This window comes from Hemibagrus wyckioides, linkage group LG04 (genome assembly GCF_019097595.1).
Source record: "Hemibagrus wyckioides isolate EC202008001 linkage group LG04, SWU_Hwy_1.0, whole genome shotgun sequence".
Taxonomy (NCBI): Eukaryota; Metazoa; Chordata; class Actinopteri; order Siluriformes; family Bagridae; genus Hemibagrus; species Hemibagrus wyckioides.
The window spans coordinates 22,664,780-22,690,370 of NC_080713.1; the positions used below are offsets into that span (position 1 = coordinate 22,664,780).

A 25,591-nucleotide genomic window follows, 5' to 3' on the forward strand; every position below is an offset into this window, starting at 1 on the left:
CCAAACCTTTGGTCACTCGTGCCAATGCCAAACGTCGGTTTCAATGGTGCCAGCAGCGAAAATCTTGGGCTGTGGACAATGTGAAACATGTATTGTTCTCTGATGAGTCCACCTTCACTGTCTTTCCCACATCTGGGAGAGTTACGGTGTGGAGAAGCCCCAAAGAAGCGTACCACCCAGACTGTTGCATGCCCAGAGTGAAGCATGGGGGTGGATCAGTGATGGTTTGGGCTGCAATATCATGGCATTCCCTAGGCCCAATACTTGTGATAGATGGGCACGTCACTGCCAAGGACTACCGAACCATTCTGGAGGACCATGTGCACCCAATGGTTCAAACATTGTATCCTGAAGGCGGTGCCATGTATCAGGATGATAATGCACCAATACACACAGCAAGACTGGTGACAGAGTGGTTTGATGAACATGAAAGTGAAGTTGAACATCTCCCATGACCTGCACAGTCACCAGATCTAAATATTATTGAGCCACTTTGGGGTGTTTTGGAGGAGCGAGTCAGGAAGCGTTTTCCTCCACCAGCATCACGCAGTGACCTGGCCACTATTCTGCAAGAAGAATGGCTCAAAATCCCTCTGGCTACTGTGCAGGACTTGTATCTGTCATCCCCAATACGAATTGATGCTGTATTGGCCGCAAAAGGAGGCCCTACACCATACTAATGAATTATTGTGGTCTAAAACCAGGCGTTTCAGTTTCATTGTCCAACCCCTGTATACCTTCCTAGAGTACATAACGAGTAAGGGTTCTAAGCTTGTCCATTCCTCTGTTGAGAAAAAGGATCTATACGGCATCCTACAACCAAGTTTTATGAAGCAGCTAAAGACTCTCGGGTATCTAACGAATTCCTTGAAAGAACTTACTGCATCATACCTTTTTTATTGTGTGATTTTGTTAACAAAATATATAAATAAATGAGTGTGAAAATGATGAAGTTCTGAAAAGCAGTTGCTTATTCTTCTTGTGTTTACACAATTGTCTTTATCCATTAGTCAAGTGGCTGAGAGCTTTACTGTTCAGAGTGATGTCTCACAACATTTAAATATCTTATGGCTAGGGCAATGCCACCATCAATCAGATGGTCCTTTGACGCTCGCTGGGACACATCTAATTGTATTCATGTTCACACTACTCATGTTATGCAATCAAATTCATCCCAGACAACAACCGAATGTGGTTTGAGTGATCACACACAGACGCATTTGACCCTGTTCACACCTGTACTTTGGGTACTTTTTGTACAGTACTCCAATCACGTTGTTAATGGAGTTAGCGTGACACTGCCATTGTGCACAAAGCACAGCCCATGAAAGCATAGCTTCCCAATGTTGAAATAGAAAATCTCAAGTTGGGATGCGCTGGAAATTGTTCAACAAGCGGTGTCCAGATACTTTTGGCTAAACAGTGCAGCTACAAATTATAAAGTGAATTATTTGATTAGTGTAAGTCACATTTAGGTTTATGTACTTGTTTTTTAATGACTAGTCACAAAAATACACATACTCGTATGCATACACTATTATGATATATGGGTATGATATATTGGGTTGATTTAATGGTTTTTGACTAAAGGAACCAGCTTTCCACCAGGAGCTTTTCTAATAACAAATAATAAAAGTTATCCATGCATACACACACACACATCAGATCGGATCAGGTGTCTTTTGCTTACAGACACGTCAAGAGACATTAACATGGGATGATGTTTCCAGTGAATTTGATATTTATGTACTTACTTTTATTCAATATATACTTTAATGGACTAGAATTGCACCATTCTCACCGTATAGCAGATTCTAGAGAGTATTTCACATGATGTCTTAATTAGCAGTCAGTTTTTATTTAGGCATGGGAAAGAGAAAAACGGGGAAGGAAACAAGGAGAGATCTTTTTTTATTGGTGCAGAAAGAAGTTTAAAAGTAAACATCCACTTTTATAGACAACAAAACGCTTGTTCTTGTGTTGAAGTAGAGGGCAGTTTAGATTATTCCTACATAAAGCAGCTGTAAATTTTCCGGAAGAGACAGTCTTGGAAGATGAAAGTCGGTCTCAGAAAGTCCATGCCTTTATGTGAATGCTCCACTTGTCCTAATGAAGGCAGATTTTGTTTTTCAGCACGTTGTCATGTAAAAATAACCTGTGTGTGACTTCCTTGCTGATTGGAGCAGTAATGCACTGTGCTGTCAAGAATAACGAAATGAAGAATAATGAAAAAAAGAGGATGAGAAGCAAGTGAAACGGGACAGAAAAAGACTAAAGAAATGAACATTTTCTTCAGAAGTTTATGATTTATGGCAGGAGAACCCAGCGAACAGTAATCACCACAACCCCAGATTTTTCTGCCACATCATTTGTATTGGAGATTTTGTGTGTGCCCAGAATGACTCGACTGGATAACCTCAGTGCCACTGCCTGCTTACTCCCTGCTCACTCCCCGTACCTTCTGTGTACTGCTGTGTGTTTCTGCTCCCGTGTGATCCATCACCTACTGCATTATCTCCTCTACCATGCTCAAAAGAGGACAGCAACATTTCCTTAAGTAAACAGACCTGTGCTTAGATAGGACATTGCAGCTAGGAATGTGTGTAAAGATATAGCTACTAATGATTTTCCGATGAATAAATCAGTTGAATGATTCTAACAATACAATAGCTTACAAAATAGCATGTATTTCTAGCAGTTAACACTACAACAGAATTCCTAAAGTCATTCTTTAATTCCTTACTTTCAGAAGTATGTGTGAAAACGTGTTTGGAAAATGGACTTCTGGTCCGGAATATATTGGGAACGGGCTTAAGGTTTAAAAAACAAACAAACAAAAACATTAAAATGTCGAACCCATCTAATGGTTACAGACTAATTACACGTAATGCACCTTTAACTAGGTTTAGGTTTCAATTCAATTATAGGCCACTTACTGGAAACAACAATGCTGACGCATATTAGATAATCTATCACAACCTGAGAAGATGACCAAGTGCTTCCGTCAACCACAACAGCAGTGACGCTGAAATGCGACAGAGGACCGTACATGGTGTTACTGGGTCTTTATATTTTTAACCAGTTAAGCTACCAACTTTTTGGCCAGAGTAGCTTGAGATAATATCTGATGATAGTGAAGGACAATTTGCCAATATATCCTGAAATGCAGCTAGGAAACACAGCATTCAACCAAGGCCGTTTGCGCTACCATATCCATCTAAAGCATTTTAAACTAAGTGTTGTAATGTGTAAGAGCATGCTCCATAACACTGCCCAACTAATCAATAATAGAAAAGAGACTCTTTATTTTTTTTTATTGATTTTAAGTAATTATGTCAATGAGACATTACAGCCCTAATGGTTGCCTTGGAATGAACAGCATGACTCATCTCTCTTTTTGCAAACTGGACCATACAGACCTTCTCTTTATATACGACAATGCAAACGCTGAATACATACAAAAAGCAGGAGTGTCTTGTGTGTTTGCTCATTAGTTTAAAGGAATGCAGTTTCTGGTAGTGGAGGAAATCCCAGAGGGAAGTTCCAGAATAGTTGTGGGTAATGATTCCTTGTTGAAGAAAATGTTCTAGTAAGGAATAAATCTCCATTGTGTATTTATTCCTTTTTTTCCCCACAATTTCACACCACTTTAATGCCTAATGAACCGAGAATGCAGTCATCACTGACTCGCAGCACCGAATACTATTTATGTTGTAAAAGGAGTGGAGAAGCATAGAAAAGGAACAGAGAACCATGAATGTGAGAAAGAAAGACAGGCATTTAAAAAGAGGCTGGAAGTGGCGGTCTTCCACAAGCTGATCCTTTGTTTAGGGACAAACAGTCGCAGAAAGCGGGAGGGAACGAAAGAGTGTGTGCGTTCGAGGACAAAAGGAAGGACCTGAATAGGTCAGCAGCAGATATAGAAGTGTTCAAATGGACAGAGACGCCGAAAGGAGACCCATGGTTTAAAAAAAAAAGCCAAGCATTCACACAGGCTTAAACAAGGTTACACACGTGCACACACACACACATACAGACACACACACTCAAACAAACACATGCACCTCCCACGGAGATGCTCAACCCCTAACACGTTAACAAGAGTCTCTGCTCTCTACATCACAGGACTGTTTGTCTCCCACTGTGAAGACAGCGACCCTGAACCAGCAATAGGAGATCAGACACCACTGAGAGTGCACACTGAAGTCGCCAGAATGGCTGGTCTCTCATCAGTCTGGATGGGAGTGATGGGGATGCTGTTGCTGTTCTGTCTGAGTGATGTAAATTGCACAAAGGAAAGTGTCCCCAGGGTCAAACTCGGCTATAAAGGTAGGCACCTACACCTACTGGGTGATAATTCAGAGACACGGCATAATGAACTAATCATCCTAAGGTAATTTTGGGATCCTTGCAGCCATGGCTGCGCAGTGGAACATCGACCTGCATGGTAGATTTGTATTTATTGGGATTAAAAATCCATTAGTCATTCAGGAAGAATCATTGTTTGATTCATTATTGTTTATTATTTACTTACATATAAATAGTATGCCTTGTGCTTGATTTATGGTAGTAACACCAATTTATTTCATATATATAATGGAAATAGTTTTATTTGTTTTTAGAATAAAAATAGACAAAGCATACAATGACATGACTCTCAACATGACTCTTTCTGGTTTTATTCATTTAGTGTTTGGCCTTTTGGGTGTGGTGGCATTAAAAAGAGGCATATGTTGATGTGGTTGAAGGGTTCGGTTTTCAAGAATTGAAAGTCTCTCATTACACCTGGCTGTTTCCACGACTATATCCTGACAACCACGTAGCCTCTTACTTATGTGCTTTCCAAAATCTTCTTCAAACTCTAAATGTCTGTCAACATCTTTAAATTTAGATTTAGCAGGTAATCCTGTAGCCTTCATCATAAGGGGAGGTCTAGCACACTTCTTTGACAACACACGCACTTACACACCATCCAGTGTGGATAATGGGAGCTGATAGAAAAACCAGTGCCGCTACTGAAGTCTATATGAGGCGTAAACGAAACAAAAAATAATGGTCATGGTTCATTTCAAACATGTCAAATTTTACCCATGGATAGTTAACTTTAAGAGAGCACTGGGCCATTTTAAATATTTTATACATTTCGGGTCATTCAAGCCAAGCATCACATTGTTACGTGTAATCATAGATGTATAAACCAGTAAATCTCTTAATTACGTTTTCCAAAGGAAATGATTAAAGACTTCTCCATGTTTATTTCATTCTTTTCTGCCCTTCCTTTCATTATGTCCCATGTTCAGACTCTGGTGTGGTTTTGGAGCTGTGCAAACGTGCAGCATGTTTGTTTTTGCCACCAAGGGGAAAAAGTTCAAGCTTCCCCAAAATCCTTGCTGACTGAGAGCTGCAGTAAGCTAGGTTTACTCAGAGTAGAGCCACATTTACATCAACAGCCTCAGGCCAACGAAAATATGAGTGGTGGGAATGCGCCATTTATTTTGACATTGTATAACAGAAAACTGAGGTGTACAGTGCATGGGCTGTATTTAATTCTGAGTATACAGGGTTGCTATGCAGACAGAATAGAAAAGGATATAGGGCTTCTTATAAAAATGAGAGTGCTTGTTGGATGCTAGAAAGGTTTGAGAGCCGATAGAAAATCTTGACTTAAAATGGTTAAATATAGATGAGTGACAAATTAATACAAAAATAATTGCATATAATGTGTCTTGGTATATTGTTGGGCTACCATAATCACCCAGAGCAGCTTCACAATGCACAGGTCCCAATTCTACACATTTCTGAAACTGTACTGGGGGTGAAAACCATTATTCCCTCAATTTGTGTTTTAATGATTTGTATAACTCCATGTCATTCAAAATCTCCCATCTCAATATACACCATAGCATATGATAGGGTGGAGTCATCCTAAGAAACCACTCCCATCAGGATAAAGAACTCTGTATTAATTTGTGTATCACCTCTTCAACCTGTCTGTATATGAATTATATGAAACTTTTCCCATTTGAAAACTTTCTTATTTTACCAAAACATGGAACCCTTAACATCACTGGTGATCAAGTCCTTGGATGATCTAGGACAAATAAAGATATGGCTTATTTTATGGGTAATTATGACATGGGTTATTTCAGGCTCATGTTAATTGAACTTGAAAAGGTTTGTTTTTTTTTTTCCCCCATGTCTGATCTTTATATTGAAGATGAAGGAAGAATCTGAATCAGTGAACTCTTCCAAAACATCAGAACCTTTTCTGTGTCACTGCACACCTTAAAAACAGACTGCTGCTCTGCTGGAGAATGAAACTCTGGAAATATTACTTCCACAAAACTTCACACCTAAAGGCCATCCATCCATGAGGCCCTTTATGTGTGCATGCGCTGGAAAAAACATTTGCACATCTGAGCCCAGCTTTAATTCTTCACAAGTGAAGATCAATAACAGTGAAAGCTTTTATAGCCCCCATAATGTAGTTTATGTGGAGTGGAGGCTCAGTGTTTCTGTAGGCCTGGCATCCGAGTTGAAGTGATATTTACTATGGCTTTAACAGAGAAATGTTAACATGCACGGTGGTCCAGGCTGCAGCTTAGGAACGAATGGGCACACACACACACAACATATAGTCTTAAATTCACCATCAGGGTCATGGTGGGTCCAAGAGCCTGGAACCCCTGAGAGTGACATGAGCATACGACCTGGATTGGGTGTTAGTGTATCAAACACACGCACACCTGATGGCACTCTAGAGTCGCAAAATCACCTACTGTTGTAGTGGAGGTGGGAGGAGAACCTGGAAAACCTATAGAGACACAGGGAGAACACAGTCAAACTCCAAAACAGACAAAAAAAACCCCCTGAGCTCTGGATAAAATCGGGTATCGTCGAGTGACCCGCTGTGCTAGCATTCTGCTTGTCATCATTATTTAATGCTAAAATTACGTGGTAATTTACCATGGTAGACTGGAGGCTATTGAACTACTGAACGAAAAGCTGACGCACAAACCTACAGTAAATAGCTTTTTGTTTTGTCAGTCGCATTAAGAATAGTTTCAGAGAATAGTTAATATATAGAATAGAAAAATAATTTCGTTTCCTCTGCACTGAAGAGTCCGATCTGGGATTGCTTAAAGTAAATCTTTAGTATAAAGCTTAATATTTCAGAGGAATACCATAAGCAGGTTATACTCTGATTATGTATATTCAGTCCAGACATTAATTTGTCCAGTAAATAAACAAACCTGTAGAACTGTTTATATTCAGCCCACATTACAGCAGTGTTGGTGTTGGAGATCTGAAAAAATGAGTTATCCAAAATGATTGTTAAATAAAGAGTAAGCTTTGGTATCGGTTAGGAAAACACTTGCTAACCATTTGCCTTAAAACAATATTCTCAGTAGCATTCCATTTAACGTTTCATGCACAACTGTAGCACAAGAGACCGCATTGATGACCATAAACAAACTGGGGGGATTAACCAGAGCAAAAGAGCTAATCATAGGCTGTTGAGTCAAAGCATGGGGTTGAGTCCCCAGAGATTGATCCACAGATAGGATATTGTGGGCTACAGGACTACACTGATCTTTCAGCAGGGATCAGGCTTGACACTGTTTGTAGAGCAGATTAGCCAGGGCTGTGCTGAGGTTAGCAGGACGGAGGTATATTATGTTTTTTAGCGAGGGTCTCTTTGTATAAATATTGATTGTGGGTAACCTATCCGAGACCCTCACGCCTCAGGAGGATAATGGTTGCGTCAATCTGACTGCAGAATTAGCTATCGTACACGTCTTTTCATCTCCAAATACTCATAGACATGGGCTTGGGTGTTTAAGGCTTATTGAATACCTACCGCAGACCAAGAATTAAAAAAATGGACAAAGGAATGAATTGCCATGTAGGATGTGTGCAAGTGAGAGAAAGGAAAATCAGAACAAAGAATTGGAGGGGACGTGGAAATTAGCAAGAGAGTAAGAATGTCAGTGAGCAGGTGTTGTAATGAGTGTGTTCCAGAGGAGAAATGCCAAGATCTTGATGCAGAGTTATTTCATGGTGTCATAAACCTGCATACAGAGCATACTGAAAGCAAGCGCACCAAACAGGTCCAAGCACATCAATTATTTTGACATTGCTGTATCTGTATGAAAGATTTAAGAATTATGGGCATGTCTTTAAACACAGTTGAATTACATCATGTTGTTTTTCTCTTGGAGACTTTATGGGTTTTTGAGTCTGCAGCCTATTGTGTATGAAGGAAACCATGTGCAGTCACTTACTGAAATTTTGGCCACTTTTCTTCACAGCTTCCCATTGTAGTTGGCTTGTATTCTAAATGACGAGATTAAACAGGTATATAGAGGTAATGGCTCTTTTCCCTCAGGAAGCAGCAGAAAGGAAGCATGAACCTTAAATCTGTAAGTGGCTGATGTGTATTATGTGAAAAGAGATTAGGAGAAATAGACAGACAGATTGGAATTGAGTGAAAAGCTAAGCTCTGATGTCATTGATTTGCGTTGTATGTATAAGTCAGGCAGTGTGAGGGCCAGGGAATGCAGAATAAACTGCACAAAAAATGCAGGAAGGATGAAATTTGAGCTTTTTCTGCCTTCAAAAAGCATTTGTAGACATTTTGTCTACAGGCGTTTTCAATTTTGACTTGAATACTTAAGTCACTACAAATAATTTCTTCATATGGAAGTCAGTAGGCTCATCTGTGCTCAGCAAATAAAGAAGAAAATCTGGCAACTTTTTGGCTCATCTTTGCTCAGCCAGTAGGCTCATCTCTGTTTTTAGTCCATTGCAGCAATGAAGGACAACCTTTTAGTGTGGATGGCATGCTGTGCAGGAATATCTGCAAATGAAGAACTGTTCTTATATAAAATGATGGCATGAGATTTTCATGATGCTCTCACTGAATTAATTACAAAGGTGAGGTAAATACGGTGCTTCAAACTTATAAGTCTAGTTTTAAATGTCAATAACCATTTCCCCAGTTAAAACAGGAAGTAACAGGACCAGTCATGTTGCTTAGCATTCAGCTTTGAGAGAGCGGACAGCTTCCACACCTGATGTAGAAGAGGGCGAGGAATCAGTTCTCTGGATCCGTTTACTGCTCGTAATTCGTGTTCACATTTCACTAATTGTACAAACTCTCTGGGCAAACAGCCATAAGTGTGGAAAAAATGTGAGAAAAACATCCAATCCAGTGTGTATTCCCACCTCACACCCAGTTTTCCTGCAAAAGGGTCTGGACTCACCACAACCCTGACCAGGATGGAAGTTATTGAAGACGAATGAATCGGTTAAAAATGATTACTTATGTTGTATATAAGCCTACTATGATCAAATTTATTAACAGCAGTGTCTCTTTTGCAGAACTGATTCATTTAGGAAGTCTGGTGCCATTTGTAGGCTCCGGTGAAGGAATGCAGTTTCAGACATTCCTGTTAGATGAAGAGAAGAGCAGATTGCTTCTAGGGGCCAAAGATCACATCTACCTGCTGGACCCCGACAACATCAACAAGAACCCTAGAAAGGTATTCACACACACACACACACACACACATGCTCACAAGAACAACCCGCACACCTGCAGGCCAGGTATTTAGTTACTATGAGTGTTCTGGGGCTAAACTTGAGGAATCTTTTCCATGGATTTATTCATAACAACACACCTGACACATTGACTAGAGGAACACCAGTCAGTAAGGCACTATAGCTAAACCAAAAATCATGGTATGCTGCTTTACAATACACACAATGGTGATTAATTCCTCTCTTTTAAAATGCCTTATTATGCGTGTATGTTTTGTCTGATTAGAACTATGCAATTTCTCAGCACCTGATTGCTAATTCTTTTGCTTTCTGTTTTTTTTTTTTTTTCATTGCATGCCTGTGTGTAGGCTTAAAGTTGTGATGGACAGGACTAAATAGATTTTAGTGAAAGCGTTACTTTCAGCCTCGGTTCATGTCCCCTGCACATTTCTTGTCTTGCTGAGTGATTTTGCCTGTCTAAGGTCTGATGGAACGCTTAATTAGACTTCTCTGTCATGTTCAGACAGGTCTAGTGAACTTTTACTGACTTGGATCTGGTATTACAAGGTTAACAGATATTGTGTGTACATGGTCAGTGGACAAATGCCACTGTTCTAAAAAAAAAAATAAAAGGTTATCAATGACTTTCTTGCTCATTTCTCATGTGTGGTTTGTCCGCATTTATTATCAGGATTGCCACAAATGACTGCTCATGCATCAGCCATTTATCATAAGACATTTAGAATTTAGGGAGTCATGACAGCTTGGGTTTTTATGTGCTCTGTCCAAGCTTCAAATGCTGATAAACTAGAAACAAGTTAGCAGATATAATGTCACATGCTAAACTTTGGGTTTGAGGAGATGTGATTTTCAAACAAAATTATGATTACTATTGAGTCTTGATATTACTATTGAGTCTTGCTGTTAAAGACGAGTGAAAATTCCCAAAGATGGAAATTACAATAGGCCACAGGGTTCTCTGACATGTCTGCGCTAACCCTATATAAATGCCTAACATGATGCAGTTATTATCTGTAAGGATGAGGTAATGCTATTCGCGTGTGTGTGTGTGTGTTTGTGCATAATTCGCTCACGTTTGCAACAGAATATATGCATCTATCTCCCGTGTTACCCCAAAGCAAGACAACACACTTGTGTCGCATCTAGATATTCCCACGGCATCCCTCTATAGAACCATTGAGTTCCTCTGAATCGCACAGACGTCATTCCTCTTAAACCTGCCAATCACTGTCACCATGACGACATGGGATGCCTCTGCTACAATAGTGTTGTGACAGTCACAGCTCAGCAGTGAGCATGCACAGGCTCCCCCTCTCACTCGCACTCTTAACATAAACACACACACACACACACACACACGCAAACATATTTAGGAGTTCTTGTTTGAATTACACTGACAACTAATATGTGAATTCATAAATCTAATATATCAGAAGGCGTTAATTTATTTTTCATAGCATTCCATTAATACATTTAGATGGACTTCTATAGTGGACACACACATAAAATAACATTAACAGTAAACCTTTTTTAAAAAATAGAATTTAATTTATTTATTTAACAATGAAAAATGTATAAACATCACTATACATTTTTTTTTCCATTTCATTGTCTGTACCGCTTATCTGATCTATCCTCGGGTCACGGGGAGTCTGTAGCATCATCAGGCATCAAGGCAGGATACACCCTGGACAGAGTGCCCACCCATCGCAGGGCACACACACACACTCATTCACTCACGCAATCACACACTACAGGCAATTTAGAGACTCCAATCAGCCTAGAAGCATGTCTTTGGACTGTGGGAGGAAACCAGGGCACCCGGAGGAAACCCACCAAGCATGGGAAGAACATGCAAACTCATTACTATACATTAATTTAACAATTACAAAAGAAGTGTGTAAGATTCAGTGCTTTGCGGTAAAGATTTTCTGTACGTTTTCTGCTGTTGGGAAAGTCTTCTTGACTGAAAGGATTCTGTGCTGTAACTTCTTAGTTATATAGCAAGTGGCATTCAATTTTATTCAAAGAACAAAAATAACAAGAATACACACTATACTAACTCCTTTACAGTGTGTCATACTGGCCTTCATGTGCACTTCCTTAAACACAAGCGTCAGAAGAATGCACTCCACCCTGATCTATCCAAATGACCAGACACAGCTGCACGGTCTAACAGTTAGTTGGCAGTCTGCCTTGTCTCTTTCTCCCTCTTTAAAAACTCAATGTGTTAGTATTCGTGCTTGTGCCGGGATGTGTGAGTTTGCAGCGACATGCAGGAGGTTTAATAGAGTGCAGAGGTCTGTGGTCTTACCTTTCAGTGTGTGTGTGAGAAACAGAGCATGATAGCTTTTCCAAATTAATCAACATAAATGTCTGAGCCCATAACACGTGCGGGTGCGTGCATGTGCACAAGCGTGTGAGGAACTGTAGGGCTTTGAAAGGTCCGGTCAGAGTGCGTTAGCATGCGCAGCTTCAAAGTGTGGCTGTGTAAAGTCGCCTCACGAGCACGTCTGATTCCATTTAGTCAGAGAGGTTTGTGGGATTTTGTGTTGCATGTGGAGATGGCTCTCAGGGGTCAAGGTTAAAGGTTGGCCCAGTACATGTTAAGCTCTTAAGCCTTTTATAACACATGTGTGCACAGATAAGATCAACTGGCACCGCCTCCTTTACCCAATAATTAAAGATGGACAGTTTATGGTGTGCTAATTGTTTAACATAGCCTTGCATACCCTTCAATCTCCAGCAAATTAAAAGTAAAGGAATGACTGAATGAATTCATTTAGTCCATTGATATATCTATATTGGAAACTCCAGTTTGTTGTAATATATTGCGTTGGACATTCCATAACAATACGCAATCAAATGACTTTAATCAATAGCAATATTAAAAAATTAATAATCAGTAAGTGCATTGTTGTAAGTACATCTCTCTCTCTCTCTTTCTCTGTGTGTGTGTGGTGTTTTTCTCAGCTGAGCTGGCCAGCTCCCAGAGACAGGGTGGATATGTGTATCCTGGCTGGTAAAAACCCTCTCGTAAGTAACACCCAGAATATATGACTGTAAAGCAAACATGTCTACAAACTGCGCATTGTGTTTTTTACCTCATTAAACTGCATTGTGCAAACAGATCTTACATACACAATCTTTATGATGTCACTTAATGTTTTCTTTTTTCTTTCTTTCTTTTTTGTTTTCTTTCTTCGTCTATTAGACCGAGTGTGCCAATTTCGTTCGAGTTTTGCACAATTATAACCGAACTCATGTCTACACATGTGGCACCGGAGCCTTTCATCCAACATGTGCTTTCCTGGAGGTCAGGGGCCACAAAGAGGTGAGAGGTGAAGCTATAGGTTACTGGCAGCAGTACATATTTCCCAGCTAAACACCTTTGTGTGACTTGCAGGTTGTAGCTGTGTGAGTAATTACCTAGCTTTCACCCTGTTCTCTGTATTAACTTTGGCTTGATATGTGTTCTGTAAGGTAAAGAGTGGTGGGCTTCACTTGATCAGCAGCAGTATGGAGTCAGGCAGGATGAAATGCCCTTTCGACCCTCGTCAACCTTTTGCTTCAGTACTTACCGGTGAGTGTGGGCTGTTTATAATGTCCTCCTGCCTCACTCATAGCAAGTTTGACCTTTTATCACACTGTGGAGCAATTTCTCTGACGTGATGCATCAGCTTTTTTCACTCACAGCAAAAGCTTTGACAGATATGGTAAAAGCGAGATGGGTCTACTATAGCCTTTAAAGGAAAACTCGACTGAGTAAGGAGGGCACTAAAACTACGCTAGAGAACATGGAAGACGGTGCTGGCAGGGAGATACAAACACTCACACTCTACATAAAGATTTATAACACAACAGGCAGAAATGGGGAGGGAGTGGACAGAGGGTGATGCTCCCAAACATGAGGAATGGATTATAGTGAAACAGAAATATGTGTAAATATGAAATGTCTCTGTGTGTGTGTGTGTGTGTGAGGCTTCATATACTATATATCACTTATTGGTTCATTTTGGAAACATTGCTCAAAAGATTCTGAAAGAACAAGAATGGGTATGAGGTGGGAATGCATGGGATGGGATGTGGGATGTCAGTCTATATAAAACGATATATAATAAAATTAATACTTGGTAGGGGGTGATAATATCTCTAGGCAGATATTATGAGTAAAAATGATTATAAAATCCATGTGCTAGTGAAGACATTTCACATGTCATAAGTTGTTATTTTGTCATTAATAATTTTATCATTTTAAGTCGTGGAATGTTTGGCGATCTTCTCACATTCCAGGAGCACTTAATAAAAATATCTGGCTCTTTGGCAGTATAGACTCATCAACAAGGAAAAAGCACAAGCAGAGAGCATGCATGTTGTTGTGTGTGTATTCAGAAGGAACACACAAGGAAATATCTCTATTTGTTGGAATTAGGAGTATTAAAACAGCTAACAGCTAATGACCTAAAGCCCTCATTTTCACTCATATATATTCCTATAAATCATTCTTATCTTCATGTAGAATATCTGAAAACAGAAAAAATGTACACCCTACTACCTAAAACATCTACAAACGTATTTGATAGTTGATCCCAGAGATCTGAACGGTTGTGTGTGATTACTATATTTGCCTGAATGAGGACCATCTTAATAGTGATTATTTTACATCTTTCTAGCCATAACTCACGTTCCCAAACTACTCCTAGGTCGGTTGCCTTGGAGACGGCTGCGACTGAAAGTAAATTGTTTATTCGTGTATAAGAAAGAAAGATACTCAGCTGGTGTCAGATATCAAACACAGAGAGAGAGAGAAAGGGAGAGGGAGAGAGAGATGGACAGGATAACAAACAGTCATCATGTGCCTGTACTGAATGTGTCTTTTTACTTTCTGTTCTCAGATCATTACCTATATGCAGGAACAGTGTCTGATTTCCTGGGAAAGGACAGTACGTTTAGTCGCTCTCTGGGTCCTCCTCCAGACCAGCACTACATCCGCACAGATATCTCGGAGGACTACTGGATCAATGGTCAGAATTACACAATACATACACGCTGTTACATTGATATACCCAAATATACACAACAATAACCAACAGAAATGCTCTTCAATCAGATTTATCATAGAGTGAATCAAGATAAAAAAAACCTTTACCAAGACATGGCAAAGTCAGGTCCATAAACCTGAACATTATAAAGTTAGAGTTATTTTAGCTTTCCACAAGTTGACATGAATTAATGAATATGAATTTCTGCAGATTTTCAAAATCAGGTGAATTTGTCCCCTCAAGGTTATCTGACAAACTGATATAACCAAAGATTAAGATTTTTAATACTTGGTTGCAAATAGTCAGTGATTGCCTGTAGTGTGGGTACCATAGACATCATTAGACATTGGGTTTCTTCCATGGTAATGCTCTTCCAAGCGTTTACAGCAGCTTTCACCTCCAAATGTTATTTCAGTAATAGCCTATGTAAAATCATTCAGTTTCCAAATGCTGTATATGAGTAGACCAACAGGATGAATTTCCACCAGTTCAGTTAGTACAATGATCATCTTTATATACAGTAGAAAGGTTGAATTCCAGTGGAATTACCCCTCGGAAAATCCAGATACGACCCTACACACGCAAAAACTCACGAGCTACATGAGAAATGAAACCAAAACCACTGACAATTTAATATTTCCAGGCAAGCCAAAAGGCACAACAGATTTAACACCACAAAGTTTCACACACTGTCTGTACCAGCTCCACCCAAGATTAGTTCTTTTTCCCATGCTACTTCATGTATGGATGTGTTACACTTTATGTTTGAATGAGTGATAAACCACAGCGCATTGTACCTTTTCTCTCCTAATTCATATCATTTGTTGGATTGTTGCAGTGTGTCAAGTTATATTCCCTCTTCATGGTCTGAGTTGTATAGCGCTCTTGGCTTTACTGGTTTATGTGCAAGAAATGATGTACTTTGCTGCTTTATACCCTTTCCTTTCCTCCTGTCCTGTCCTGTCCTGTCCTGTCCTGTCCTGTCCTGTCCTTGCTATTACATTGCCTTGTCTGTCCTCAGTGGAACTGGCTACTGCAAGATTCTGGTTTAGGTAAAAAGGCCCTCTTTGTACAGAGAGGGTGTGCATGTATGTGTAACTTATTTTTTTGAAGAGGTTCTCAAGTGGATGTAAAACCACTTATAAACACTTCTTTATTTACTTGTCCTTCATTAACCCTAGGTTTGTTTATATCTGATTGACATTTATTTTTTTTCCCCCAAATGTAAAAACTAATTGATTTGTGAATACAAATGCAAACATAATTATTTTTTACAACATGAAACTTTGTCTTTTGCTCTAATTATCATCAACTATAACTAAAGAATATATTTATGTAGTTTTACCCGAGAGCCTTTTTCGTGCTCTTTTATAAATATTGTTTATTTCACTAAAAAAACAGATTTGGTTATACAAATGTGGTATTTTATTGATCTAAAGTCGTCAAAGTCAAACTAAATAAACTAAACCAATGGGATCAACCAAGCCACAAAGTCGTGAACAGAACAGTTACGCATTGTTTTTGTTGGCCGTCCTTTTACACTTTAGGTTTTACGGCGTCTATTTGTCATTCTCTTTTTCTCTATCATTTCTGCATACATAATCTACAAGGGTAATGAATAAGAGCTCCCTGGCATTTACCTTCTGTCTTCACAGAGGCCAAGTTTATAGCTGCTCATCCTATCGCAGACACTTACAACCCCGACGATGACAAGATTTACTTTTTCTTCCGTGAGGCATCCCGGGAGGGGAACACCATGGACAAAGGCGTGCTGTCCCGTGTAGCCCGTGTCTGTAAAGTAAGAATTTCTGTGGGACTGGACATGCAGCCGGCCTTGCTTCTCCTGATCAAAACGCTCATCACTTCTCAGATTCAGTCATTTTATTAGCAAATCAAATACATTTCATGTTCCTACTGGGAGCACAGTCTTCCTGGTACATTCCACATGATGAGATCTGTTGAAAACAGACCAAGTCAGGGCTGTCAGCAAGGTAAATCACAGTAGGCGGCTGGCTGTGTAGTCCTTGGTTCATGATGACACCAGAGTTCTTGTGTTCCAGACTGTGTATTTGTGTTAACGAGCTCTCACTTTTGATAGGAGAGCGCTGAAATACCGTAAAAGGCTTCAATGCATGAGCCAAATCAGTCATATACACACAACCATTAATGCTTTCTTAAAGCCTAAAACTGGTCTCTGTTAAATCTAAACTAAAAGAGCTCGTATATTTTTCACTTGGAATCATGTGTCATGGTCATGGTCACTATTAAAAGTGTTTTTGAGCTGGATGAATTTTTCTTTTGCGCTACACTTTCATGCTCTCCTGATAACCTCCGTATGAAGCTTCGCTATATGCATCCTGAGATAGCATTTTTTTTTTCTGTTCGGAGTTTTAAATCATAAAGCTAGCTATGGCCAGATTCCTCTCACTCATCATTGCAGATAAGTGTTTAAACACAAGCCCTTTTATGGTTCTCTCTCTCTCTCTCTCTCTCTCTCTCTCAAGTGAATGTGTTATTCAGTACACATAATAGCACAGAAAAGAATAGCATGTCTTTGCAGACTCCAGTGGAGGCATTTGATCAAACACTCTTGAGAAATAACAAGGACGTTAGCTCATGCTTGTAGCAAATCTCTCCACGAAGAGCCTGCCTTCTGAAGTTCCTACAGTTAACCTGATTCTAAGAATGAACAAAGAGGCCCCTACATATTTAGTCTTACTAACGGAAGAAATTAGATTTGGACTTGAAGTCTGTCTCATTTGCTGTCTCTCTGTCTCTGTGTGTAATTGATGTTTATTAGCTCTCGTCCCCACTCTGTCTTAGTTAAATAAGCTAGTCTGATTAAGGACAGATGGTGGTCTTGACTTCATATAATAGGGGTTTATTTATGGAGTCTATAAAATGAAGTTTGTTAATGTACACCTGTAGGTTTCGAATAAGAACGCTAATTTAAGGCTTGTGTATGCATTTGTGCGTTTCAGAATGATGTAGGTGGTTTGAGAAGTCTGACCAACAAGTGGACAACGTTCCTCAAGGCCCGACTAGTGTGTTCCATCCCGGGAACAGATGGCGTGGATACACACTTTGATGAGCTCCGTAAGTGGGTGAATTTACACACAGCCAAGCTCACACACAAACCGCGTGCTTATTAGAGCATTGTTTCATCTCATAACCACACTTATTGATATTTCTGTGTATCTGTTTTTATATGTGTGCATTATAGAGGACATCTTCATGGTTCCAACTAGAGATGAGAAAAACCCCAAAGTCTATGGAGTCTTCACTACTACTAGGTACTCCTTCTTTTATTGTTGTCACTAGAAGAATACAGGCATGATTGAGTCCACCCAGAACACCACCCAGAGCTCTGGCTCCCATTGCAGTGTTTACTACTTGAGCAGCCTTACAATGTTCTGTACTTTAGTTTATTATGATCAGCTCATCTAAATGTCCAAACACACAGGCACAGTACATACAAAGATTTGCTTCCATTACCACAGATCTCTAGTTTTGCTTTTTTCTGTTTTAAAACATGTTGCCAAAATGTGACATAAGGCCCAAAGAATACAGTTTGCTTCAAATGTAAATGAAATGACTTTGTGTTTCACAACATGCGTGAAAGTTTACTGTACGTGTTCTTGTGTGTACCATCAGCTCTATCTTTAAAGGATCAGCAGTGTGTATGTACAATATGGAGGACATCCGTGCTGTGTTTCACGGGCCTTATGCCCATAAAGAGGGACCAGATCACCGCTGGGTGGAATATGAGGGAAAAATCCCCTACCCAAGACCTGGCACGGTCAGGACATTTTTATTTATTTATTTTTCATTTTAGTAGAAGCATTTTTGTATAACATAACCTCCTGTCATTGTCTTTAAATATCTTATAAAATATCAATATTGTATTCTTCACCAGACAAATTTATTTTCCAGAACAGACAGCTTTTATATATATATAGTGTAGCTTTAGGGTTCACCACTAGAGGGCGGTACATCCAAAGGATTATGCTGTCAATGCCTGAAATAGTTCTCAAAAGAAAAGGACATTTTCTTTAAAGAGGACAACAATAATATTTTTTCTTGTATCTTTTTATATTCATATATATGTATGGGAGATAATATATTTGTATTTCAATTATAATAGGCAGCAGTAGCCGAGTTCAGATCAGAAATTGTGAGGCCACAACTGCTTGGCTCTTGAGCATAGCATGTAGATGCTTCAGAGTCAAGCATCTACCAAATGACTAACTGTAAATGTTTCCTCCATACAGTGTCCGAGTCGCACATATGACCCACGCATTAAGACCACTAAAGATTTCCCAGATGATGTCATTAGCTTTATCCGCATGCACCCACTCATGTACCAGTCTGTGTACCCGATTACTGGTCGGCCCATCTTCACAAGGATCAGCACAGAGTACCGGCTCACACAGATCGCAGTGGACCGTGTGTCTGCTGATGATGGCCACTATGCTGTCATGTTCCTGGGGACAGGTAAAGTCACACACGTACTGGCACTTGAAGTTTTGCAAATAAGATAATTACTCATTATAATATGTAAACACATATCCCCGTGCATACATTACATACAGTACCTTTTATGTATTTGAAAATTTTACACCAATAGAGGTTGAGCTGAACCACTTTCAAAGATATAGTGTTGGTGTTTGTATGTTTTATAGACACTGGCTCAGTTTTAAAGGTGGTTAGCATCACACAGGAAAACTGGGCTGCAGAAGAAGTGGTGTTAGAAGAATTACAAGTGTTCAAGGTAAACTTAAAGAAAACACAGAAGCAAAGATGATCTGTTTCTTAAATCTCTCTTTTAAAACTGTTTTGTGTCTTATTTCAGAATCCTTCGCCCATCCTTAGCATCGAAATCTCTTCTAAACAGGTATAAACGATATATGATACAGGCACTATGTCTCTGCTCTTTCTATAGAGATTGTATGCAGTGTAACTCCACTTTTAGTACTCGAAACTTTTTCTCAAAATTTCCACCATTATGTCTCTCTCCGTCTCTCTCATACATGACACACGCATTCCTCCTTCTCCTGTTTGTGTCATTATCTCCTTAAGTGCGTGGCTGGGTCAGACACAGGACAAACCAAATTCAGTCACATTCTCCAGGCTATTTCTTCTTTCCTCTCTCTCTCTCTCTCTCTCTCTCTCGTTTCATTGTTTTTTCAGGCTATAAATCCTCCATATACATTTGTATTTATTTTCTGTCTAATGTGAAGTTTATCAAAGGAATATGGGTGTAAGAACAAATAAACACAATGCTTATCTAAAGATGAACAAGTTACAGAGCAGTAAGGACAGAGCAAATAAATCACATTTACTTAAGGTTCCTTCAGGATGTTATAAATAATACCGTGCTGATAGTGTCTGCAAGCACTTTTCCTGGCCTTGGGTCTGTATTTGTTCTGTGTGTGAGGGAGTGTTGTACTGTGTGTCTTTAGCAGCAGCTGTTTGTCGGAGGGGCAGACGGTCTGGTGCTGGTGGCTCTGCACAGGTGCCACATTTACGGTCAGGGCTGCGCTGAATGCTGCCTGGCCAGAGACCCATACTGCGCCTGGGACGGCTCCCACTGCTCCAGATACATACCTGCATCCAAGAGGTGAACACATACACACACACACACACATGAATATGTTCACAACTTGTGGTGGTTAGCAATAATGTGTTTATTATCCTGAGTAGATTATTCACTGTGAGAAGCAAGAAAGAATAGTAGGATTAGGAAAAGTATAATAATGCAACAGTGCAAATGAGCAAGGAATTAATACTGTGAAAGGAGTGCTTAGATAAGCAATAGTGCTTAGATAAGCAAAGTAAAAGTAGCCTGAGAAATTAGGGTGTAGTACAGACAGGATGGTGTGGTATGAGGAAATAATGTGAGTTTGTATCCTGTATGAGTTAGTGGACGTGACTGGTATTAGTAAATACTCGGTTAGAGAAGTAAAGAGCTGCTCCATGCCCTTACTATGACCTACTTCTTCAATTTTCAACTTCTTCTACTTCAGGAAAAACAGTAAAAAAAATAAATATTTGATTTTGCTCCGCAGCTCCCGGGGCTGTAGGGTGTTGTGGGAGTGGACTGGACAGGCAAATTGATTAGAGGAGCTTTGTTGTTGAGATGATGTATGTGAGCTGCCAAAGAAGTTTTCTTGCCCTTTTCTCTCTTTTAGGTTTGCTGCTGACACAAGCAGGTCAGGTCATTCCTAACATATGCTGAGTCAGAGAAAGTGAGAAAGTTATTAGTTAAGGAGATTTTGTACATACTGATGGTCAGGTGGTGCACCTCAAACATACTTCCAACCTTCCATTACCTATTAGAGTTCATTATGATCTCATGTTTATGTCTTACAGAAGGATGCTTTTGTATGTCAACATACAAATACGTTAAAATAAAATAAAATGGATTTTAGATTGTAAAAGATTTAGAAGAGAATAGATCAGAAACGGGCAGATATAGGATTATATCCTCAGACACAGCAAAACTCAACAAAACAATTTGTTACAGGAGGGCTCGCAGACAGGACATCAAACATGGAGACCCATCCAGCCAGTGTTGGGATGCAGACGATGGTAAGTGTGATAGGACTGGAATATCTGAGATTTTTGCCAAATATGAAGACATGGCTTGTCCCTATTATAATTTTTGCTTTTGGTTAATGAGGATAAGTTTAGGGTCGGGTTTGGGTGTAGCATAGCATTCATTTGCTGCACTGATTGTTATATTTGAAAAGTCCTTACAAGGATAGTAAGACAAATTTGTGTGTGATGTATAAAAGCTTACTAAAAGCTCTGCATTGTACTTTAGAGAAAATGCAGTATTGTCTAGGGGGGGTCCATGTAATGGGATTCATAAACAAATCTTAAAACTACTCTCTCCCTTTGCCATTTACATATTCAGGCATACAAACAGGCATGCACGTATGCTCCTCATCATCTAAATGCATTCTCTCTTGCATCTCCTGTACTGTGCAGTTTTAGGGAAGAATGTGGAGGAGAAGGTACTGTATGGTGTGGAGAATAACTCCTCTTTTCTGGAGTGTCTGCCTAAATCCCAGCAGGCCAAGATCCGCTGGTTTGTTCAAAGACCAGGAGCAGACCACCGCCAAGAGGTAACTAGCAAACACATCTGTTTGGTTGCATGTTATATGTTTGCAAGAAAGGTGATATTAATATAATCTCTTGTAATAAACGACTTCATGTCACTGAATTGTGGTGTGAATTCACGCTGGTGAATTTAACACAAACATTTATATCTTTGACCAATGACAAAACTCCTTTGGTTGCTCTGACTAAATTTTTACGCCTAAAGGGGCAGCATAGCATTGCTTTTTGTTGTTCTTTACTGTTCATAGTTGGAAAAATAGATAGCAATAAATTTGAACAGCTTGGCAGGACTTTAATTAGTACTATCCAATCAATTCTTCCATCTGAATGTTAACATAACTGTGGATTATGATATAAAAATGTGACTTAGTGTTAGCTTTCAGCATTGGTCAGTTGTGCATGCCTTGTGATGGACATTATATATTACAGAAAGCACTGGTTCAGAATCTGAAATTTTTATATGCTAACTAAGTGTACAGGAAATAACAAAGAACATAATCCACACAATAGACATTTTACAATATACACAATATGACAAATATACAGTAGATTAATTTACTGTAAACATCAGCAGTTATTACATGTAATTACAGTGCAATGGGTTGTTAAATGATTGGATGGCAAGTCCTTAGGGTTTCTCAATCTCTGGATGCCACCACTGACATGAGAGCTGCTGAAAAAGAGACTTATAATGTAAAGTTTATATAATTCACACAGCTTGATCATAACCTGGCTACACCTGAGAGTTGCTGGCACCAATGAGGAAGTGGGCAGATAAGCTTGTCCTTTCATTTAAAGTTGTGTACTCATTCCGAGGAACACTCAAGTCCAACATGTGCAATCAATGCTTTAAGACAGTCCTTATCCAGGTCGTAAACATGCCTACACTTTCTCTCATTCTGCCCCCCACACAGTGGGTATATTGAAAGCACATGCTGCTGTGTACTTGGCTAACATTTTCACCAAACAAATGTTTGGTGCTGCAGGGTTTAGAAATTTTTTTTTATGTTCATATTTTTGGTTGTAAAATGATGTGGAGTTTAATAAAAAAAAAAAAAAAAAGGAATATGGCGTGGACTGCCTCAATAAAAAAAAATGATTGTTTACCTACATCAGCATTACTCAGGAGAGTAGACACGGTATTATCTTGAGTGTAAATTACTGATATGGAACAAGTCTTCTTTAGTACACCTAATTAAACAAAACTGTGCTTAAAGGTTATGCAGTAAATGTCTATTATTAGTTTTACTTGAATATCTAATGGATATATATGATAACTTATTGACCAGTCTAATAGGTACACTGTTCATTCATGCAGCTATTCAGTCAGCCAATCATGTGAAGTCGACACAATGAAATGCACTGTTGGAAAAAGACAACTGGTAAATTAACGTCCAGTTTTGGTGAGCCTTTTCCCATGAAGCCTCCGATTCTGCAGTTTCTAAAACACTCAAACATCAATAACCACACCATTATGATGAGTGACGTGAACATTAAACAAAGCACCTTCATTCCTCAGACTTTTCTTGAAGCCTTTCTCCGTAAAGAAAGATAGACATTATTGCTGATCTTATTTTAGTGCCTGTGCTATTTTTTTTTATTTTTTTTTATTCAGACAAAGGCTGTGGAAAATGAAAAGTAAAATAAGTGGAAACGGAGATCAACAGATAAACTGATAAGAATGGAGAAGTGGAGATAGCAAATTCCATTTCTGTCATCTACTCAGCATTTTCTCTCACTTTTTGAACCTGACCCCGAGACTGAACCCGATCTCGAGACTCTACTATTCCATCAGCTTCTCAAGACTCTCATATTTCTCCATCTATCCCCTAAAGCCATTTCTACCCTGGACATTTGAAAATATTCCATTGCCCTTATTCTCCCTCATATATGCACTGCCGCTACTAATCCAACACCCTCATCACCCACATATCCTCACCTCCTCTGTCTCTCTGAGAGTGGTTCACACTGCAGATATGAAGGAGGATTTGACCTTGTGCACTGTGTGGGTGTTTTTGTGTGTGCTTGTGAGTTATGATGAATGGATAGGCCCTGGACGAACTCCTCTGAGTGTTATATCAGCAGCATTGTTGTATTGATCCATCACTACTGTACTTAATCACTCCTGAATAGCCAGAACACTCATGCATGTTTTGTGTGTGAGGGTGTGCATGTGTGTGTCAGGCTTTGCCTAACCTTTGTGGGGGTCTTGAAAAATGTGCTATATATTGCTCACAGATAACTCTTTAAATTCTCTTTGCGAGTAGACAGAAGCCCCCACTTTTAGCATCGGTTGTATTTTACAGTTTCTCTTTTATCACCTTATGACTATGTCTCTTTATCTGTCCTTCCCGGACAAACAGATGCTGGATGACGCAGCTGCTCAGAGCACCTGCGATACACACACACACACACACACACACACACATTTTACACCTGCAGTGCAATCCTAAAATATGACCCAACACCTCACCTCGCAAAGAACACGCTGTGTGATGGGAAAGGAACTCGTCCTCAGTGTTTGTGTAAATATAGCATGTGTGTATGTCGGTGTGAATGTTTATCCAAACTTAACAGATACAGAGTTCAGCATGCCATCCCTAAAACAGCTTGTTTTCCTCCCACAGAGCTGAAACTCTGTAGCCTTCTGGGTGCTGTTTTGAGAGACAGGAGTTGTGAAGTGTCTCATGGGTTTTTAAAGGAATATTCCAACCATGCCATGTATTCTCTATAAACCACATCTGTAGAGTGTGGGCAGTTAGGGCAAATAATATTTTTAACACATTTCTGTGCATGAACAGAAAACCTGCTCACTTGCATTGGGATGTCTTGAGGGTTGAAATCTATCAGTGAACATTCAAAATGTATGAGTATGTACCGCAGATTCGTCTACAAACATTACAACTGGCCTTTTGTTTGTTAAGATTTTGGGAATTACGCATGTGAAAGTATGTCTGTAAGCATCACCTTGGAAAAAGTAATCTCTTCTGTGAAAGAAGAGATTTGAGGAAACGAGCTTTGTTATTTAGGACTAAGAAACGTGTCAAAATGCACTATACAACAAAGAGACAGAAAAATACTGACTCTTTCGTAGTATAGCATATGAAGAGTCAATGAGAGAGAGGGAGAGAGGCTTGCATGTACTGTTTTGTATTTCTGAAGGTTCTGTTGATTTCCCAGAAGGCTTTATGACTGACTTTGTGACTGATTCTAAACAGAAGGCCTTGCTCTCCTCAGTCAGCAACATGAAAGAATCAGTGACCTCTTCCACAGCTCTAACTATGATCTGGTTCTTTTACACAGATCCAATGCTTCACTTTATGACATACATCTGACACACAACCTTAACACACACACACATTATGACATCACCATGACAAATACACACATGTTTCATCCTTTACATGCCTCAGGCTGTTTGTGTTTTAGTCACAGGCATCACAGGACATAAAGTCAGAGTATATTCTTCTATTTATTGTTTCCTGCCATAAGCATTGTTCAACTCTAATTTGCGTCCTAGGTGTAGTAAAACCTACCTGAGTGTGAAATTTTGTCTGCACATTACGTGTGTGTATGAGTGAGTGTTTAAAAAAGCATTGGTATGCTTTGAAGCTCCCTCATTTCTCTTCAGCACAGCTGCGTCGTTTTAGCGCTCGACAACCGCATGATGTGAATGAAGAACTGGCGGGCATATAAACACAAGCAAGAGTTTCTTTTCAGATAAAGGAATCTAGATTTTTTTCAGAAAGGTCTACAATGAGAGAGTAATTGATAGACGGCACGGCAGTAAGGAGATGCTAGCATGCTTTAGACCGCCTTCTCTTTGACCATTGCGTCTTTATTACTGGAACACAATGCAT

The 25,591-nt window shown here is 39.5% G+C and overlaps 1 protein-coding gene across 2 annotated transcripts in view; it reads left to right on the top strand.

Moving 5' to 3' along the window:
• The window catches only part of sema3d (sema domain, immunoglobulin domain (Ig), short basic domain, secreted, (semaphorin) 3D), a 32,843-nt gene that overhangs the window by 5,110 nt on the left and 2,142 nt on the right, over nucleotides 1–25,591 (top strand). Inside the window, exons 2-17 of one of the 2 annotated variants that reach the window (XM_058387933.1) lie at nucleotides 4,126–4,329; nucleotides 9,385–9,545; nucleotides 12,538–12,600; nucleotides 12,779–12,898; nucleotides 13,048–13,147; nucleotides 14,460–14,588; nucleotides 16,262–16,404; nucleotides 17,588–17,702; nucleotides 17,830–17,899; nucleotides 18,261–18,405; nucleotides 18,878–19,100; nucleotides 19,289–19,377; nucleotides 19,459–19,500; nucleotides 20,072–20,226; nucleotides 21,133–21,197; nucleotides 21,600–21,736. In XM_058387933.1, coding sequence (XP_058243916.1) covers nucleotides 4,215–4,329; nucleotides 9,385–9,545; nucleotides 12,538–12,600; nucleotides 12,779–12,898; nucleotides 13,048–13,147; nucleotides 14,460–14,588; nucleotides 16,262–16,404; nucleotides 17,588–17,702; nucleotides 17,830–17,899; nucleotides 18,261–18,405; nucleotides 18,878–19,100; nucleotides 19,289–19,377; nucleotides 19,459–19,500; nucleotides 20,072–20,226; nucleotides 21,133–21,197; nucleotides 21,600–21,736 — 1,872 coding nt within the window. In that variant the 5' untranslated portion in view covers nucleotides 4,126–4,214. Of the gene's footprint in view, nucleotides 1–4,125; nucleotides 4,330–9,384; nucleotides 9,546–12,537; nucleotides 12,601–12,778; nucleotides 12,899–13,047; nucleotides 13,148–14,459; nucleotides 14,589–16,261; nucleotides 16,405–17,587; nucleotides 17,703–17,829; nucleotides 17,900–18,260; nucleotides 18,406–18,877; nucleotides 19,101–19,288; nucleotides 19,378–19,458; nucleotides 19,501–20,068; nucleotides 20,227–21,132; nucleotides 21,198–21,599; nucleotides 21,737–25,591 lie in introns of both variants that reach the window. The other variant, XM_058387932.1, reaches the window with a different exon arrangement.